Source organism: Phasianus colchicus, chromosome 3 (assembly GCF_987193195.1).
Source record: "Phasianus colchicus chromosome 3, bPhaCol1.hap1.1, whole genome shotgun sequence".
In the NCBI taxonomy this organism is placed as follows: domain Eukaryota; kingdom Metazoa; phylum Chordata; class Aves; order Galliformes; family Phasianidae; genus Phasianus; species Phasianus colchicus.
In genome coordinates, this window is record NC_143438.1 from 36,526,064 (window position 1) to 36,547,275 (window position 21,212).

Consider the following 21,212-nt stretch of genomic DNA (forward strand, 5'->3'; position numbering starts at 1 on the left):
CCCACTTAGATATTCTGACATAAAAATGATGTCTCAGGCCACTGCTGCTGTTATATCCAATCGCATGAGGAGTCCCGAGGCTACATCTCTTGACCCAAGAGAAAACTCTTACAAAAAAAAAAAAAAAAAAAAAAAAAAAAAACCAGTCTCAAAATTGATGTTTTAAAAACAAATATATGCATACATACATTTTCTTGGAAGTTTTAGCCAGGGTAAATTCATCACCAAAAAGTCTGCATTTAAAAAGGTACTTTCTTATCAAATTGTGATCTCTGTTCTTCTCCCTTTAGAGGAAAAGCTGGTGCCTTGGGTTAGTACCAGGTAGAGTTATAGCTCCAAAATGTTTGAATGTTCCTACAAGAAAGAATAAATAAAAGGACTCTCTCTAACATAATAAAAATGAGTCAGAACATGCTTAATAAAAGCAGAAAGACAAGCCAGTGCTTACGTAAGACAGAGTTTAAGAAGGAAAAACAGAGCCTCCATTTGTTTGTTTACTTAATCACAAAGTTTAAAATAAACCAAAAAACTGCAAAACATGTTTAAACCAAGTACTTCAAGATTAAAATTTTGGAAAACTTGAACCCCTGTGGTTTGCGTTAGTGAAACGTGCCCTTTAGTTTTATTCAGTGCCTGTGTTAATGGGGATTGCTTTCAAGGTGTTTTAATACAGCAGGACTTATATCAACACACATACTGCATAGCATGAACACTCATTTTTACATACACCTATTTTATTACCAGACCTTTAGGAACATTTTCAAACATAAGGTATTCATGTTTCTGTGTTAAATTGAAATCTGGAAAAATTTAGGAGTTCATTCTTACATTAATCCACTGCTTAGAGGACCATTCAGGGAGAATCTATCAGTCTTTTAAGTGTGCTGTTGTGAAGAGCACTTGGTGGAAAGCAGAAATACACAGCATTTGCATTAAACAAAAATTAATGACCCCTTCAGACTCTCAGTGACAGTTTCTGGGTTCAACCAAAGTGAAAGGGATTTTATAGCACTTGTCAAGTGTGCATTTAATAATGAATAACGAAGCAGCACAGAAGATGGGCCAGGCTCAGGCTTTTCACAGCATGTGTTGGCAGAGGGGTATTCGCTGGCTGAAACAAACAGGCAATGCAGAACCTGCAGACACACTTGTCTGTCTGCAGAAACCACGTAGCAGCTGAACATCACCTCAGTGCAAGAGACAACATGCTGAGCTCAGATGATTTTATTGCTTCTTATTTTGGTTACTCTACTGACCTTAAAATAAAATAAGACCGTAACTAACTTTGAAATATATATAATCTTTGTGCATTTATTGGGTAACATGTAATAATGTAGCTCTTTAAGACACAGTACAATCTAAGCACCAATAGGTATAACATCATGTGCTTTGGTATACATTCATGGAAGGGGTCGTTATTAAACACCCTCAGAAGCTCAACATTAATTTTACGCATGAACTCTGCCTACAGGAGAGGAAAACATCAATATCCCCATTTCAGATGCTTGAAAGCAACCTTGCCACACAGTGGTATACTGATAACTGAAAACCGCTGAGAATTTTTACCTCCATGTAATACTAAAATCAGCTCAGAACAGATTTTCCATTACACAGAAATTTTAAAAAAGAAGAAAAAAAACAAATAGAGGAGCTTAATGCTACCACCAGAGGCTACCATATCCAAGATACTGAGTTTCCTCGTGTCAGTGCATGCACACTTCCTTAAGAATTAACCAAATGTCCAGTCCCACTGCCTGGATCCATCACACCCAGGCGGACCCACTAACCTTCAGGTAGGGCACAAAGCCCTAAACAGAGCAATCCAATCCAATCCATTCTCACCTTGCAACTCTCAGCTCCAGATGCCACCTGGCAGCACTCTGGGAGACTTTGAGCTAAGAAACCAGAATCGGGTTTTGGTCACTCCTTAAGCAGATATAGTTCAATGTAACAGAGCAGCTGGGTTATTCAGAAACTGCAGAAGCATGGCAGATCTGTGTTCAATGGATTTCCACGGGCTAAGTTAAAAAGATGGCAGGACAGATTCAACGTGACCACATAAAAATATAAAACTTTTGAAGAGTGTCCAAAGTAGGGCTACAAAGATGTTGAAGGGTCTGGAGGGCAAGATGCATGAGCAGCAGCTGAACTCCCCGCGTTGGCTCAGCGCAGAGCAGAGGAGCTGAGGGGAGGCCTGATGGCAGCTGCCGAGGGAACGGCATGGAGCTGTGTCAGGGGAGGGGCAGCTGCAGGTGAGGGAAAGGGTCTGCACCAGAGGGTGGTGGGCATGGAACGGGCTGCACAGGCTGTGGGCACGGCCCTGGGGGCCAGAATTCAAGGAGCATTTGGATACTGCTCTCATAGAGCTTGGGTTTTGGGTGTTCCTGTGTGGAGCCAGGAGTTGGACTCAATGATTCTTATAGCTCCCTTCCAACTCAGGATATTCTATGACTTTTTTTTTTTGTTTGCTTGTTTTTTTGTTCTACTCGACGAAGCAATCAGATTATCCAAAGGTCAATTATGAAAACTCTGCTACCCCAGGAAGCACCATCTGATACCAATGGTACAAAGCTCGGTGTCCTTCAAGACACGAGATGGTAAAATCCGTGCTCTGCCAAATCAGTCAGACAACCTTCCGAAGACACATCTAGATCCCACGTTTCAGGGATTTTCTCAGCATACTTCATTATTTTAAGATTAGTGCAGAGTACAGGACCTCAAAGGTAAAGAACAGCTTCAAACATGCTTTTGGGAGAGGGAGGAGCACTGCCTTTTCTCTGCTACAGGTGTCCTATATATTCTTCTGTAATTTTCTCTCAACTTGCTTAATTTATCACAGCGGTATTCTTACAGAAACAAAGCCCATGCAGGTTGTGAAACCCACAAAAACTTAACTGGAATGGTGTAAATAAATAACTGTATTGAAATTACAGCCTTTTATCAGATCTGAAATTACTGAGAACTAAAGCCCTGTGAGAATGGTAGGTTACTTGGACTCAAATCCTTTGCTCAACCCATGGAAAAAACTTACAAACACAAAAACACAAGAACAATAAGGCAGTTTGCTTAATTCCTGCCAGGCTGAAAGTCTGATGTCTGTGCCAACACTTCTTCCATGTTCCAGAAAAGGCTGCTATTACTACTTCAGAACCAGTGACACAGGAAGGCAGAGAAAGTTACTCCTTTTTGCCAGCTCCATCAGACTGTGTATCTCTTTTTGTACAATCAGAAATATTTTATTATTATTATTTATTTTAGAAATTATTTAGAAATCATTTCAGAAGATTGCTTGGAAAAACATTTCTAGTATTGGCTTCTCACAGGGTGTGTATACTGTAACTGGATGGTAAGAAAATGCATTCCCTCTGATAGAAGTCTCTAACTTCACTTTTTTGGTGCTCTAAGAGCAGCACAGCTAGCAAATGCCTTGTTCCCATCCAGTCCTGAAGTCAAGCATCACCAAGCAGATTCATGCATCTGGCTTGACACACTGTTATCTACTCAGCCAGAGAACAGCAGCAGCATGCAGCTTTGGTTTCCATGCTAGCAGCACCTGAGAAGACAAGGAAATGAGGTCCCTAAAGTTCTGCATCAAACACAACCTCCATTCAAGCTTACTGCTGGCTCGTAGTTGAAGAGAGAAGCACTGTCAGCAACATACAAATCAGATCCTGGGGAGCAGTGGAAAGCTGGAACAAGGACAGAGGTGAAGAGGGAGGCAGAATGACTTCCTTAAATCATGCAAATATTCTTAAGTACAGTACTGATTTCAAACAATAGTCTGCAACTTCTTCCTTATGGCAAGAGTATACAGACCCCCAGGAAAAAAAAAACTAAGGTGCATAACCCCTCACCCCCTATCCCTCCCCCCAAAAAGCACCAGAAAAAAAATAAAGGGAAATAAAATAATAATCTATTTTAGGCAAACTTGTTAACCATTCAGGTTGAACAAAGACCTACTGAAATTGCATTAAGGCTACGTTTGTGATAAATGAATACCATACAAAAACCTGCAGGATTTTAATTTCACACAATTTCACGCACATACAAACAACAGCAAATCGATCTAATCGTGTTACAGGAAGGACTTTAAAAGGATAGCATTACATTAGATACAGCACATGAAACTAACTCAATCCTCAACTTCTGTGTTGGGAGCTGTTTTCACAGTATTTAAGGGGGCAAAAACGTATTTCAAAGGCTTACAAAAAGCATTTACTAAGTTTAACAGATCTCTGTCTGCTGATAAAAGATCACAGTTAAGAAGGCAAAAAAGCAAGGTGTTTTCAGTGCTGGCATTAATCCTACTGCCACCTAAAATCTAATCTGAATATGTAAATTTGAAGAGTTGAGACCTGTGCAATTTTAACAGTATTGAGCGCAGGCAAAAACCAGCAGCAGTTTCCAACTGAAATATATATCCCTCTTGGATTAGGCCATTTCTGAAGACTACTCTTAGGATTTGGCTAAAGACTGACCACCACTCTTCTCCAGATAAGCCGTTTTCAAATCTTGAGTTAACATACTTATACAGAAGCCTGTGAACACTTGGCATTCAGTTTTGCTTTGCAGTTTGCCTACCTTAGGTAAGCATATAAATGGCAGAAGAGTGGCTGTGAAATCCTTTGTGAAGGAAATGGTACAGATTGCACAGAGAGCAGTTAAATCGCTTGGCATTACCAAATATTTTAGAAAATGTCTTCCCAAAGCTAAGAGAGAACTATAAAAATTGGGCAACTCAGCATTCTATTCACAGAGGAAATCATTTTAAAGCTTTTTTTTTTTTTTTTTTTTTGACAAGATGTTAGACTGCTGTGGAGCTATCCACATCATCAGCTAATCACATTTAAATTGCCATCTTATACCACAGCTCTATTTATTGTTGTTACTTTTTTTCCTTAAATATGTCAGTTCATCTACCTAGAGAGATGGAAAGAGCAGTGCCAAGCATGACTTGTGGCCATCATACTGCCTTGTGGCCATCATACTGCTTTGTGGCCCCTAAGGACTTGCATATTCTGTATAATAACCTGTTGAGATGCTAACAACGTATTTATTTCTTTTCAAAGAAAGCTGCTTTGCCAAATGTGGGAAGAGCCTAAAGCCAAATTATGTCAACAGTCCGTAATGCCAGGTATGAACCAAACTGCTCCCATGACATAAGTAACACAGATCTAACACTGATGAAACCTGAGAACAAGAAAGCAGAGAATGTTCCTTCTATCTGAGTAGTATCATGTGCAATCATATACAAAACAAGAAGAAATTGATAGTGGTCATTTATTTTTCTTTAGCGCAGTAACACTAATTTATGTCCATCATTCTTGTATTTGTGGGAATACAGATACCTCCAAATACATCAGCATTGTCTCTGTGAGGAAAGGAAGTGGAAGAAAGGAAATACACTTCTGAGAAAATGGAATGCTAGTGTAAGAGCAGGGGCAAGCTAAAAAGCAAACATGAGTCCTGTGAGCAATCCACGTACAGGAAAGTTTCCTGGAATCTCCTGAAGAGAAGACGGAGAACAGCAAGGAGGGAGATGGGAAAGGGAAAATAAAGATACCCAGAAAGTATGCAACAAGTGTACACAGCATACAGCAGCATGCTTCACACAATTTAATTTAGATTTGTACTATGAAAAACCTTGTGGAGACATCAGTAATTATTTCTCACTAATGCAGTAATGACTAATAAAGGTGGTATTTCCTCAAATGCTTACTAGCTACACTATAAAAACCAGAAGAGAAGATCTTCAGCTGAAACTTGCTGTGCCACAAGCCCAAACATTAACCTACCTTCACTACTCCACACCTAAGGTTCCTCCAGCTGCATCTCTGGGTAAAGGACAGTATTATTCTTAAGCACCAGGCTCAAGTGCTTGTTAGGAGATGAGCCTTTGTAAGTTTTCCCCTTTGTACGAATAGTTGCAGTCTTGCTAGTGACCTTGAAGGCAGAGATAGAAGCCTTTTTATTCAAAGGTCAGCCCTGAACAAACATAGCAATGCCCCATCTCCCAATTCAAATTAGGGTCAACAGCCATTCATTTCCCCTAATCAGATCTACATAGAAACCTCTCTGTAGCAACTACATTACCCTCTTGTTTTTCTCTCTGGCCCTAAGAATAAGTAGGTATTGATAGCTTAGTTCAAAGCCACAAAAGTTCACAAAGTTACAAAAATGATCAACTGCCAAAGTTTGATGTACAAGTGGAGGATGTAGTTCAGTCAGAGAACTGAGGATGTGTTTAGAGGAAGAGGCATTGCCTGAAGTGCACATTTCATAAACATGTGTCTCTGGCATGGTTCTTCCAAACATTCAGGAGTATGAAATAGAAACAGCTTGCTCCAAGTGGCCTCAGCTTTCTAAGCAGTGGCTATTAAGAGAGCTTTCAATGAGTCCAAATGCACTGCTGCCTACTTTACAGGCTGCATGTTGCTTGCTAACCACTGCTTTAACTGAAGAAAGGGGAAAAGTTAGATGTACCTACTGGCCTATCCAAAAAGCAAAGAAAAAACAAGTATAGACACCCCACGAAGAAAGCAATGCAGGAGAGAACTTTTAAGGGGAAAATAGGCCCAGGCCCAGCTTCTACCCAATTGTTTTCCATCCCCTCACACACACATTTAAGCCTATCGTCCTGTCACAGAGGTCTTCTACAACATGCAGGGATTCAAATGCCATCTATCAGCCCAGAGAATAAGCTGCAGAACGTTCAGCCCCCATAAGAAAAGTCCATGATTTTCAACTTTTATAAGAGTCACTGAACCAGAAACATCACCTGTCCGAGTACAAACTGTTCCTTGCTTGCTTTCACTTTCTCTCTTACAGGGATTTTAGCTGTGCCCTTTTCTCCTCATTTTGCATCAACCAACAGAAACTTGCATAAATACACTAATGTTAAAGCCCCAAGTTGCAAATAGCTGGACCTTGTTCTGCTACCCTGGCTCCCCCTAACCTGAGCAAGCCAATTAGCTTCAGTGAGGCTGTTTCAGGAATGCAAGGTTATCAGGCCCTGCCTTTTGTAATTAAATTTTCATAGTTATACTTCATCATCTTAAATGTTCAAATTAAGGAACCCATCATTAACCAAAAAGCTATCACTCATGAGTTGTGGCAGAGGGGGTGTTTTGGAAATAGGGAGCTATTAGAAACAAACGAGGGCAAGAATCAGCTTGGGGACTGCGGCAGCAATACAAAGCACATTTAGCAGCAATTACATTTAACAAATAATTTTACATACTTGGCCTGTAATTATCTTACACGGATTTAAATTACTTCTGCCAGGAGAAAAAAAAAAAAAAAAGCAGCAGAACTGTAGGTGATCCCAAGTAAATATTTTAATAATCAGATAAATTGGACATGTTCCCAAATCCTCCACCACAGCAATGGCCAAAGAGAGAGGCTCTTGAGCAACAGACAGCATTTTTCACCATGCATGGCACTGGCTTTTCAATTAGCAGACCTCATGGCCTTTTTTTAAGCTCACTGCATCCCCCACATTGCTTACAGTAAAGTGAGCCACATTTCATGGGCAAGAAATCTTTTCTTTGAGTAAGAATGTCCAGGCAGACAAAGCAAGCCATGAGAAAAAAAAAAACAACATGGACAAGATTTTTGCATTTATACTGGTCCACCAAATAACACATTCCATTTCTTCCCCCCCAACTCCCCAAAGCCTTCTTTCTTGAAAAAACAGCCATCATTGGTGAAGAGCGACAAAGACAAGAATTTGACCCTAATGCTCATTTTATATTTTTCATTTCAAGCTTTTGGAAATTATGTGTAATATTCGCTCTTCTGCCACTTTTATGCATAGATTTCAATGCAAATCCTCACTTAGGAAAGTTGCATTTCATAAATTACAGTGGCAGGGAGTCAGGCACTCTGGAAACAAAAGTACATTAGCAAACCACTTTGGTACATTATATATTCAGCAAAAGAAATAGAAAGAGTATGATGGTTTTAAAAAAATAGATTCTTTTATCGGGTTATGAAAAATTGATAGCAGGAAAGATCCTATGTGTCATTCAGAGCCACAGTGGAGTCCTTCCTACCAGTCCCGTCTTCCTGAGAGCTGTGAACAGAAAACCAGAAGCCACTAAGAGTGAGGCAGTGTTTACATTTCCTCCTTGCAGAGCACAGATAAGGACACGTGTGTAGGTGAGTACTGAGTACCTGAAACAGAACAAAGGCAGCTGCTTTCTGGGCAATGGAAGCAGAGTCACCTTTTCCTAGGAGTGCCAATTGTCCAAAATTAAGGAAGTCATGTGCAAGCAAGCTGATCTTCTGATGAAGTCATAATTCTACCCTCCCAAAGCACACATTACAGAGAATATAAGAATGCACTATACTCTCAAAGTGCAAGAAATCTTCCATGCCTGAATCAAGTGTCAAAGAAAGCATACAACTTGGGGCAGAGCCACACTCAAAAGGACACAGAAGAGCCAGAGCTGTGGAAAATTTGCATTTTTGCTTGGGTAGCCAGAGAAAAAGGACTGTTTCGCTTTGGTCAAAGGCCAATTTAATTAGAGAGTAGATTACTGCTTACCCTTAAGGCAGACAAACCTGAGGGAAAGAAGCAGAATGCCCAAGCACTGCCTCACAGTTTATTCCTATTATAATGCTAAAAAGCTATACAAGTGTGTCAACACTGATTTAAACGCAAGACACATAGTTCTTCCTGCAGTATGTGTTTTCAGTGGGGGAGAGGTTAGAAATAAGGAAGGGGAAGAGAAGGAAAACTGCAAGTAGCTGTCATAAGGAGAAACTGAAGAAGAAACTGCAATTCCCAGCCTCAACAACCCAACAACAGGGTACCATTTCTCTCCACTTGGTTGATTCTGGATTCTTCTCCTAGAAGTGGAAGCTTCTCAGCAAGGATGATTTTAACTTTTGCATGTACTATCAACATATCAGAATGGTGTGTAAAACCTCCCAGGCATTATGGATCAGTGTACGATTTGTATGTAGATTCATTTTAAAAATTCATTTCTGTGCAAGTTTTTAAAACATTTCTTATTTTGGGACTATGTACAACAAATTTATATACAACTGCATTAACAAATTAACTGCATAATAATATAATTGGATTCATACATTCTCTTTCCAGTAGCACTCTTATTATTTCAGTTTTCTGCAGCAATCAGACACAGTTCAATTGTTTTAAGACTCATCTTCTAAACTGATTAAAATAAATTTTCACTTTTTTTTATTACTCTCTCTTGCTTTATTTACATTTCCTGACATGAGGGATGTACCAACACCTACTTCCTTTCATATTTATAAATATACACTTAAGATATATGTCATAACACTCAGTGTTGTGGGCTCGGAAATGGAAACACCATTATTCTACAAGAATGTCCATACTGCAGATCATATTCACACACCAGCTGCCATGATATAAAGTGCAAGATAACACACGTTTTATGTAAAACCAACCTTGGACAACCCTGTGAGCTTCACATTTAGCTTAGAGCTTAGTGATTTAATAAAGTGAATATTTTTTACGCTTGCTCCTACTTGGATACCAAGTTTCATCTCTATTCAGACTGAAAAGTATAGATGGATCAATGCAAAATATAAGCAATGGGAAACAAAGGCCAGAACTTTTAATCCCAAAATAGTTTTGGCTCTGCAAAATATTACTGCCTCCACTCTGAGACTGCTATCCCTATAGTTGAATAGGCACAGCAGCTCAGCCTTACTCAGCTGCTTCAATAAATTCAGCCAGGTTCTTCGCACCGCCACATGGATAGTGCACAAGAGGGCCATAACTGATCCTTTAAAAGTAAGTACATATATATATATATATTTTTTTTTTCTTTCAAATAAATTTTCACTCTTTAGCAGTGAAAATCCTCAGATGTAGACCATGAAATCTCAGACCATGCGCACACAATAAATATAAACCTATTTGACAGGAGTAAAGTAGGAATTTTGTTTTCAAAGTCTTTGGCAACATATGCCCCCCAAAAAAGTGACAAGGACATATGAGTTACTCTCAGTAAACCCATGTTGAGCATACAGAGTATTTCAAGGAGAGCCACCTGCCAAAGCAACTGTCAGGGTTCCAGAAGTAGCACTGCAATATTTAAACAAGGAGAACGTGAATGACCTGAGGGCAGCAATGTAACTGAGATTCCTCAACGGGATTTCCTAATAAAGTGCTCTCAGTTACTACATCACATCACACTCTCCTGACCTTAAGGTTAGGAAAACGTTAAAACAAAAACAAAATCACAAAAGAGCAGTCATACAGAGAACATAGCTGTTTGCTGTACGTATGAGATTCATTTGGGAAAGCAAAACTAATCTAAAAGAAACTAGGTCATAATTATTCCCTTTTATTGTTAATAAGACAGAATAAAAATAAGAGGTACCTTGGAATATTTGTCCATCGTGAATCATTCCTAAAAACAGAAGTATTTTATAACTAGCTGATCAGACATACTATGTTGCCTTACCATTTGCACTTTTCAATGACTTGCTGATAGGAAGAAACTGCAATGGGAAGTATTCATCAAAACACTACAGATACCTTGGATTTTGAGGGGAAAAGAGTAGCACAGTGAACACTGGAAGCAAGAAGCCCAGTTTCCTACTGGAGATTGTCTGCAGGTAGTAATCCAATAATCACAGAGGCTTAAAAAGCAACACAATAAACAATTTTTCTCCTGGACAGGGCACCACGCATGATTCCTTATGATGTCAAAACCGAACCAACAGTGTCAAACTACAACTTAGACCACTACACACCCATCAGCTGTGGCTAAACCAGACCAGTCTTGCAGCAGCTCTCTCCTTGGGCAGGAAAAACACAGAGCCCACTACAGGTGTGTGCAAGGAGCTCTGCTGAGGTTTGGCTGCTACACACATCCTGAGGTAGCACAGGTAGGCTCTAGCTGCTAGCAAATAGCTGGCTAAAGCCTTGACCTGGAGCAGAATCTCACTGCTCCAGAACAGCATTTCAGCACCAGCCTTCAGTTTTGGCTGGAATCTAACCAATCTCCTGGCTGACCCCAGCCCATTGACCTGACTCTTTGGCTTAGCCTTGGTCTGCCCTAGTTCTTTGGACCTGTTGGTGGCCAGTAGCGCACATCTATCCCTGGCCATCATCCACAGCACCATTTGGGTACAGTGGGAACCCTGCGTGGCTGCTACTTTTGCAGCTTGCTCAAGGGCTCCACTATATCTGGTATTTCCAGGTTCTCCCTCAAGGCTGCTTGGCTTTACTACAGCAATAGAAAGTCAACTTGGATAGGGCTGTGGTTTCACCCTATTTGCCTGGGGACTCATCTGAAGCCCAGTGAAGCTGGCCATTGGTTTTTGGTTGATTATTGTTTTTTCAGGGTTAGACACCAGTTTGCAGCCTCCATCTCTGTGGCCAGACAACACGGCAGATCAGAGTCAGTTCAGAGTCTTGCTGGTTTGTATCATTATGACTAATTGAAAAACCGAATAAGTGCAAATTGAGATTACTGAGGCGGCAAAGTGGCAGAGTGAGAAATATGTCTTGTATCAAAACTCCCAAGTCATAATTTCCAAACTCTGGCACCTAAATCTGAGATCCTAAAGTTTCTAAAGCTATTTTAAGGCAGGCATGGACTTCGTTCACCAATTTCACCATCTTAACAGTCTTCATCTTTAGCAGCATTCTTTTTTTTTTTTTTTTTTTTTTTTTGCACTGTTTTTTCTTTGGTCTCAGATTCCAATTTTCATCTTAATTAAGAGGAATTTGCTAGAGCATACCGACTTGACTGAAGTGTATGATTATATCCATATTCTAGTACTTTATATCTTGAATACACCATGAACAACAGGGCAAGAGGTCAAGTGTTTTTACAGCTACATGCAAAGCACCGGCTTATAAAAATAATCTCCTTTTCTTGAAGTGTCACTGATGTTGCTGGATTTACTTACCAAGGAAGGATGAGAGATCATTCAGCCTCTGAGATCAACCTCCTATAAAGCCATGAGTGCATACCACCACAGTGCTGGGGTTGACTAGACCAAGTGCAACAGGATTTTCTACTTATTATTATTATTATATATATTATTATTAAATGCTGAATCCATTGCATGCTAGTTAATTTGCCTCTAAACACTCAACTACTAATAAAATTTAAATCTAAATCTCAAAATAATTAATTGCTGCACATGAACTCAAGAGGCCTTGCACAGAAGAGCATAAGCATCTCAAAACTAAGCTTTCAGGAGTCAAGAAGCACTGACATGAAGGTTGCCCACACAGTCATGTTTGAGCACCCTGGTGCACGCATTTAAGGATATAGACTTTAATTACTGAATTGCTTTTGCCACCAACACTTAATTCAGCTTGACACACTCACTCAAGGCAGGCTACTCAGTACTCACTTTCATCTGCATTGGACAATGTGCAGCCTTATGTATTTTTTGCTAAATACTATTAAATCCTAGCTTGGAGTGCAAGAATTCTTTATTTTGTTGTGTGGTTTTCTGTGGTGTTTATCATAAAGCACCTGCATGTTTCTGAAGCAAGGTTGTTTATTTTCAGAATCTTTTGAGGAGAGGAAGGTTCATCTCCTCTGTCACAGACAAGAAGTTACAGTATCTAGACACAGCAACACCAAAGTCTCCACTAAGTGAAGACACTCAAGGTGTAGCTGGTATCATTTTTTCAGATCACCCTGCATCTCAGAGAACATTCTGTACTAAAAAGAAACCACAGTCTCCACTGGCTTCAGCCACTGCATAGGACACTCAGCACTTCTGTAAAGAAAACCACATAATATAGAGGTATACATACATAGGTAAAGAAACATTTAAAAAAAAAAAAAAGGACAGTGATTTGTACTGCTTCACATAGTGACTCTGTAGCAGAAGAAAATAAAATTCATCCCCAGCAGTCAACAGTCAATTTCTCTAACCATGAAAGCATTCTCTCCTTTCTTGCAATACAAGTCCTCTGCATGCTTGCATCAAAGAATAAATGTTTCTACCAGACAACACCCTCTTTCATATCCTTGAAAGGCTTATCCTGTATGCTGAAGGTAGCACGCAAGCACACAAGAGCTACTCAAGAAAGCTGAGAACCCCTTAAAGAGGTTCCTTCCCTTTCTGTACCTTTCTAGCCATAAAAGATTAAAGTCTCCCACCTGAGAGCTTAGGAGCCACAGGGAAAAAAAATGATCTGAGTCATCACATTTAGGCATTTCACCACTGAATAGTACATATCTCAGATGCTACACTGAGGATTCAAAGCTTGACATTCTTTTGGTCCCATTAGGTCAGAACAGTATTACAGTACTGCCAAATGTATTTCACTATTGATATCAATAATGATTCTGTGTAAGTCAAGAAGTCAATCAAGTGTTACTGCTTCAGTGAAACTGTCAGCCTTCCCTGTAAACATGGCTTTCAAGTAAATAGAGATGAACAATCAACATTCACATCCTCAACTATTTCCGGTACAGAAGCAAACTTAACCTCAGGAGCTATAAATAATACGGGTAGATACTAAGCAGAAAATACTTTAAACTCCTTTAGTAGCTACTCTCACTGAAAGACAGACAGTTATCAACAGTCTTGCTGCCCTGGAATAAAGAATTCATGCTTCACAAAGATAATTTAGAACTGATTAATATGTTGTTTTCTTGTTAAAAACCACAAACTATCAACATGGAGCAGGTATCCAAAATCTCTAACAAAGGCCCAATGACAAAACTTTCAAGCATGCAATTGCATTCTTATTCATACAAAGCAACAAATTTAACACATCTTGCAAAGCATCACAGCAGTATTGTAGTTATTTGCATTTGTTATTCTCCTGATAGAGTGGTTTCAGAAGAAAGAAGAAACAAAGTTCTATCTCCTTTTGCATATCCAAGTATTTGAGACAGTATGCACGCAAACCAGCTCATTACTGCAGCTTTCTTCTTATCAAAAGAGGACAGCAAAACTATTCTTGATGAAACAGGAAAGCATACTTAAGTGAGATTAATTTGACACTTTCCCCCACTACAGTTTTAGGAATGACAATGGAGGATCCCACACAGTAAGCACTTCTTTTAAAATGCAGATAGTGACTTAATACTAGAAAGTATAAATAGCCATTTGAGTTTTAGAAGCATTTAGAAGCACAACAACTTTACAGTCATTCTTCATTGCATAACAACTTCAAGAAAGTCTCACAAGATTAGTAATTCTATATACCTCCTTTCCCATTTCTTGTTCACTCAAAACTCTTATTGATGTAAACAAGAAACCTCACCAGCAAAGGCAGCAGATTATTTTAGAACAGGTTCTAGTAACACCTAATCTTCACATAAGTCTACAACACCATGCCCTAACTATGAAGAATAAACCAATGATAAACACGCAGACTGCACACCAACTTGCTTCACAAACTAGTAAAAAAGAAGTGATATTGTGTATCTAACAGTATAAAAAAAAAAAAAATCAAAGAATCTTTCAAGAGAAATATTAATGCTTTCTGGAACGACGCTGGATTTTCCTCCACAAGTTGAACTAATCTACTGTACTCACCAATATTTTGTTATCCACTTTGTCTCCCTTGGTTTCCAGCTTTACTTTCTTCTTGACAGAAATTTTGATTTTCCTCCCAATAACATCCCTGATGCTTTCTGAAAGAAAATACATTAATTAAATACTTTCCATGTCAACGTAAGAAGGAAACTGATTTCATAGTCACATTTTCAGGAAGACCCACAGCTATGTTTCTTGCACTTATGCCTGTGCAAGAGTACTAACCACCACCTAACACATATAACTTTTATTAAGAAGTACATCATCCACACAGTAATTTACATCCATTATGGTAGGATTAGATATTTCATATGCTGGTATTTTAAACATAATCTTGTATTTCTTTCCAGCTCTACACATCAAAAGCATTCCCAAGACAAGCCCCAGCATTGCTTAGCTCTGCCTAGAGAAAATACAGCAAATTCCTCACTTGCTATTATTGTACCTGAAAAGCTTGCTGAAGCCAATTAACTTCTTGTATTACTGAAATACTACCCTTTATTGTTACTATCAGGGAGCTAAATGGGTCAGGTGATGGAAAACCAAGCGTTGGCACATTTTGTGCATTGCACGTTCAAGATCCAGCTCCTAGGCACCAACATCTGACAGCTATGCAACCGGTGCTGTGCAAGGCAGCCCTGGTCTCAGCCCAACTCCTAATGACAACACAGCCATCTCACGGTGCCAACAAAGTTACATCAATTGCCATAATTTTTCACACGCATAGACATACACACACACAGACTGTCTGTGCCAAGTACCAAGTGAACGAGCCTTTCCCCTAAAGACTTGAACCCTGCTCTGAAGGGAACTCATACACATGGAATCATGTCAGAAAGCTTATACAAGGACTAAAACTGATGTAAGTTGCAGATAAACAGAGGAGTTTGTCTGGAAGAGCCAATTTGGCACCTTCTGTATGTTTTACTCCCCAGCAGTCTCATACAAGGAATGAGAAAGAAGTCTTTTAAACACATTAACCTATTTGCCACAGGAAAAAAACTCAAAGGCAACTCTCCACCCTCCCAGGTGCACACACTTCGCCCTTGCACAGGCTAAAGTTGAAAGGCTAAAATTGAAGATTGCAGGCTCTTCCTGGGGCTTTTAATTACAGCATTCTAGCTTTCCTGCATGATTTCCTTCTGATAGCCTGACTGCATTCATCCAAACATCAAGTCTAGAAGCCCTGCCTGCAGGGCAAAAGGGGGCACAGGTCAGAAATAAGCCTGTTCAGTGTGATTGTCCGCCAGAAGGAATTTTTTTCTGCCAAATCGGAATGTTTTCCCCAGGAATTTTAATTTTCCTATCAGGAAACAAGAGCTCCTCAGTAGCAGCCAGCCCAGGGAGGCAGCCCATGGCAGGCTGCCAGCATTCTGAGGCTTGGTAGGGAGCCCGGCAGCCAGCTTCCCAGGCAGTCAGGTAGCAGGGCCAGGGGAAAGTCCGACCCCATCCTCCCTCCTGACAGTGGGAGCTGTGTTCCAAGACTTCCTCTCAATTGGTTCTGTGGTTATTTCAACGGTGATAGGGAGAGGAAGGGCCTGGGGCTCAGCCAGGCGCCGGGGTGTCAGGCTGTACCTGTTTGAAAGGGCTGAAGAAGTTTCTGAGAAGATTTAAGTTTCACAGTTTTTTTCCATGTGACTGCAAACTATTTTGTACACGTTGGAGGTAGGTGGACTTGCAAAGTAATTTGTCAAATCAGGTGCTAGAGAGCCTGTTTCTCTAGCTTCAAGTGCTCACTTATTTTCTACACCAGTGACTACTTTCAGACTCCAGCACCTCGCAGGAGCAGATCTGGGTAAGCCAATAGGAACAGGGGGATTCTTTTTAAATTATTTTCTCTTATTTTTAAAAGACTATGACCAACGTGACCTGACAAAGGTCACACAGGAAGTGAGTAACAACAAAAGCTGCAGCTCAGACATTCTTGCTCCCAGTTAAACATGCGTTGTCCTTCCCCCCTTCCACACACATTATCACTAAGGCTTAAGGTGTAGCCTCTGTCCTGCTCTCAAAGCAGAGTTATTCCCAAAAGCGTATTTATGAAGTTGCCTTTTAACATGTGGATACCAAAATGCTACAGGAAATCAAACTTGCCCACACAAACAGCTCCACACACCCCACAGAGTGCAGACAATGTGGTGGGTGAGCACAGGGCATCAGAATCAGGATGAGGGGGCATTTTTTACCATTGCCCAAGGCCATCAGAGGATGGAATGTGTTACAATGCTCAAGGATGCTCAGATTTGCTTTTTTCTGTAATACACAGTGCACCCTGCCTGTGGGGCATAGTACAAAAGCACACAAGTACTACCATGTCACAACTGTAACTCTGCAAGAGCATTTTCGCCAGTGTTTTGTCAGTGTTACAACTGTATCCCAGCAAAAGCACTCCCTGACTGAAGCAACGGATGTCAAAGCAACGGAGTCAATGAAGGAGAAGATGCTTATAAAAACCGTATTCAATGCAACGTGTACTTCCTTGCCTGACAAATTTGTTTCCATCTGCCATAAAGGCAACACTTGAAGTTATTCATTCCCCAACAGGTGAGACCCTCAGCTTGCACTTCAAGAGGCAACCCAATTTCTAAAACCAAAGGCCACTCGAACAGGGTGCCATCAGCTCCTGAGGCAGCAGACCCGTTATCCCCGTATGACACCGGTTGCCAACGATCCGTGCGCTGAGAGCTCCCAGCAGCGATGACAGCATTTCCAGGAGATCCCCATCAGCAGCTACGATTGCTTCAGCGTACACCACGGAGCACGGGAGGGCCGTTTGCGTGCGGCCATGAAACTTTAATTACAAATAGCCTCTCGTATGCGCACATACGCAGGAAAAGAAAATAAATGAGTTTTGAACTAGCCAATGCCCGAAGGGAATTAAACAAGAAACGTAAAGCCTCCATAGCGTGGTAAAGAGCCGCTGCGAGGCTCCGGGAGCCGATGCCAGCGCGGCTCGCCCCGGCTGAGAGCCCCCACGCGTGTCGCCGCCGCCAGGACCCCCGCCCCGCCCTCCCGCGGGGACCCCGGAGGGCCGCAGCCCGGCCTCCCCGCAGCCCCCGCCAACCGCCCACGGCCTCGCCGCCCCCGCGCAGCCCGGCCACCCCCGGCTCTCCCCCCGCCCCGCCGCCGAGCCCCGGCCCTTACCGATGAGCTCGCGGGGGAGCTCGGCGCTCTCCTCGGCCATGCTGGCGCTGCCCGGCGGGGCCGTTCAGCGGCGCGCCGTCCCTCCGCAGAGCCAGGCGAGCATGAAATCCGCGGGGCGGGGGAGGAGGGCCGGCCCTGCGCCTGTGTGTGTGCGCGCCGACGGAGGGAAGGGGGCAATTCACCGCCCGCTCCCTCCGCGCCGCACGACCGCCCCGGCGACCGGGAGGGGCATTTCCAGGGGAGGAATCGCCCGCGGCCAGCCCCGAGGCGGGAGGGAGGGCGGGAGAGCGGGCGGCCCCCGCCCCGAGGCTCCCCTCCTTCCCCCTCGCCGGTCCCTCCGCGCCGCCCGCCTCCCCCCGCCCGGCACGAGCGGCGGAGGGGCGGGCGGCAGGGCAGGAGCCCTCACCCCGGCCCTCCCCGCTCACCTCGCGAGAGCCGCCCGCCCGCGCCCGCCGGGAGCATCGCCCTCACGGAGCCATGGCGCTCGCCCCCGCCAGGGCAGCGCGATCCGGGCCGGCCCCTCCTTCCCCCCAGCCCCGGCGCCGCGGAGAGCCCGGCGGCCACGGGGGCCATCTGCCGGCCGTCCCGGCCGATCCCACCGCCCCTCCCGCCCCCGAGCCCCCGTTCTGATGGTGGTTTCCCACTCTCGATTTTAAGCCGAGGGGTCTCCGACTGAGCGGGGGGGGGGGTCTCTGCGGCGCCCCTGCGGCATTTGTGTTGTTCCGCAGCCCTCGCGGGCTTCGCCTCCCCGGAATTCCCCCTTGTAGTGCGTTCCTTTAAAAAACCACTGATGTAGCGCGGGGAGTGGCCGTCATCGAGCGTGCCCTCGTCACCCGGCTCCCTTCGAGCCCCGAGAGGACAACCTTTGATCCACAGCTCGTCTGCCCCTTCCGCACTCCGCCGCTGCGTCTCCATAGGGACGGCAGCCGCCGAAGCACCTGTTCCAGGCAATGCCCTTGTTACAGGTGGCTTGGCGCCCCCGATGCGAAAGGAAAGGCGAGTTCCTGGGCTTATACCACACTGAAGGGAGCCAGAAGTATGCCTCCTTTCCCAGGGCCGTAGAAATATCCACCAATCGCAGCGTTCTGCTTGTTGCACTTGGCGTAACAGCCGCATTACAGAAACGCGGCACGTGGGCTGCTTAATTGCACCTATAAAATGAGGAGACGAGGATGCTCACTGGAGGAGAGGGAGGGAAGAGGTGAAACAGCCTTGGAAATGCTCTGGCAGCAATGCACGGTTTCAGTGAGGTCGGCTTTCACTGCAGCAGGACCGCCCCCAGTTGTCCTGCATCCTGAGTCCCGAGGGGTGGATGGCTGCACCAGCCTCACCTTTGAGGACTCCACAAGCAGATTTGGAAGATCAAAGTCATTAACGCCTGGTTAAGGCACCTGAAACGTGTTCCGTAAGACCAACAGCAGAAATCTGAGAAAAATATCTTTTTCCTGGTGAAGCGCCCGTGTGCTTTTAACATATTGCACTGCCAATCAAAATTTATCTGGATATATAGAGAGAAAGCTCTGTGTTCATATTCCACTGATAGTCCTTTATTCCCCTTTCCTCACTGTGTCCACATCCTTTTCTCTTTGCAGAATCCTTGCTGACCTTCTTCTGCTGACCATGCATTCCTGCAGCTCAGGTTGCCCAGAGAGGTAGTGGATGCCCCATCCCTGGAGACACTTGAGGTCAGGCTGGACGGGGCTCTGAGCAACCTGATGTAATTGTTGGTGTCCCTGCTTATTGCAGAGGAGTTGGACTGGATGACCTTTAGAGATCCCTTCCAGCTCAAAAGATTCAGTGGTTGTATAATACTGCATTCACGCAATTACTTCTGTACGGAGCCTTGTGTTTGACTGAAACTTCCAGAAAGGTATTTTTTCTTCCATTGCTGGAGGAGAAATGTGTATTTTTGGACCTACGGCTGCTCACAAACAAAGCATGAACAGTTTCTGTGTCTCATTTCTATCTGATACAGTATTTGAAGCATAGGCCTTGCTTCCCTAGCTCCTGCCAGGCAACCACAGGGCACTCAGCGTACACCAGCTGCAGCAGCAATGTGTTCCTTCAGGCCTTCAGCGTGCTGCTGGGTGCTGCAAGCTTTTCTCCATCCCTGCTTCCTACCATGCAAGCCAGCCAGCACAGCAAAGCCAGAATATGTACAGAAAAAAACAAACAAACAAACAAAAAAACACAACAAAGGGAGGTTTTTTGTTCTATTTTGTTTTTTAATCATCAGTGTAATAAGCCAATGAAGCAGCACTGCCAAGGCTACTGTATAATTCCTTTTTGAGCATCTAGGAGACTGGACCTGGTTCAAGGTAGGGAAAGTAAGAACTAAATTTAGGAGGATCAGTGCCCCCAAGGCCAGATGCAATCAGCAGAATGCGTTGTTTCCTATTCCTTATTCCCCAGAGAAGAGACAGGAAATAGTTCAGACAGGCTGCTGCTTCTTGCTCCTGCAGCTGTGCTAACACCGAGATATCAGTTCTACTTCAGCATCAGCCTGCCACCTCCCAGAGCAGAGAAGCCTGGACTGCCTTTCCAGGGATCCCAAACATTCAGTTCCCAGAGTCCCAAGTGGATGTTCTTCTCAACATCTTAAAGGGAAAGCCACACCACAAAGGCTTTGTAAGAAGGCGTACTTGTCACCCTCTCTCACTTCTCCTTACTCTCCACTATTCAATTCAGTAAGGATGCTGTTGCCATAGGCATCTTCCTCAGCAAGAAAGCCACTATACAAGCACTGCCCTTCCTGCAGAAAATCATCCTTGCTCCTCAAGACTGTTTACCTTTTTCTATGTTATGCCAGTGTGAGAAATCACAATACCATGTGATAACCTCAATCAGTGACAGTTTTCCTAAGGGGAATTTTTGTCAACTACAGCAATTTCAGCAACTAAATTTCAGTTTTATCTTTCATCCTTCCTTGACCAACCACCATCTCCATTAGAGGCACATCAGCACAGCTAGGAAAAACAGAGGTTCCCAAGTTAAACTGAGGCAGGCTGAGATGGGTTTCTGTCCACCTTCAGCAGCATTCCTATTCCAAGGTGCTCCTGAGCTGTCATTGCCACATCTGTCATTGGGGCCTCCTGATCTCATGTTACCTACAATGGTGAAAATGATCACAGCATGGGTGCCCTGGCTAGGATCACACTACAGAGGTCATGTAGTATTTGCATATTACATATACAGCAGGCCTCTGAAAGGGAAAGAGGTTCCATTTTCTCCTAGGAGAACAGATCTACAAAGTCATTTTCCTAGAATCACAGAATGTCTTAGGTTGGAAAGGATCTTAAAGTCCACCCTGTGCTGGAGGCAGGGCTGCCTCCCACCAGCTCAGCTGCTCAGGGCCCCATCCAATCTGGCCTTGAGCACCTCCAGGGACGGGGAACCACAGCTTCTCTGGGCAGCTGTGCCAGTGCCTCACTGCCCACTGAGTAAAGAATTTCTTCCTGACATCTAAACTGTATCTCCCCTCTTTACTTTAAAGCCATTTCCCTTGGTCCTATCACCATAAGACCATCTAAAAAGTCAGCCTC

The 21,212-nt window shown here is 43.2% G+C and overlaps 1 protein-coding gene across 3 annotated transcripts in view; it reads right to left on the reverse strand.

The window, feature by feature from the left end:
- Positions 1-18,732, reverse strand: part of CARMIL1 (capping protein regulator and myosin 1 linker 1) — a 173,359-nt gene extending 154,627 nt beyond the window's left edge. The window contains exons 1-3 of one of the 3 annotated variants that reach the window (XM_090137292.1): positions 18,534-18,732; positions 17,671-17,811; positions 14,527-14,624 (exon numbers count right to left, since the gene is read on the reverse strand). In XM_090137292.1, coding sequence (XP_089993418.1) covers positions 14,527-14,624; positions 17,671-17,710 — 138 coding nt within the window. In that variant the 5' untranslated portion in view covers positions 17,711-17,811; positions 18,534-18,732. Of the gene's footprint in view, positions 1-14,526; positions 14,625-17,670; positions 18,025-18,095; positions 18,425-18,533 lie in introns of those variants that run through there. The other 2 variants (XM_090137293.1, XM_031589066.2) reach the window with 2 other exon arrangements.
- Between the last annotated feature and the right edge of the window lie 2,480 nt (positions 18,733-21,212).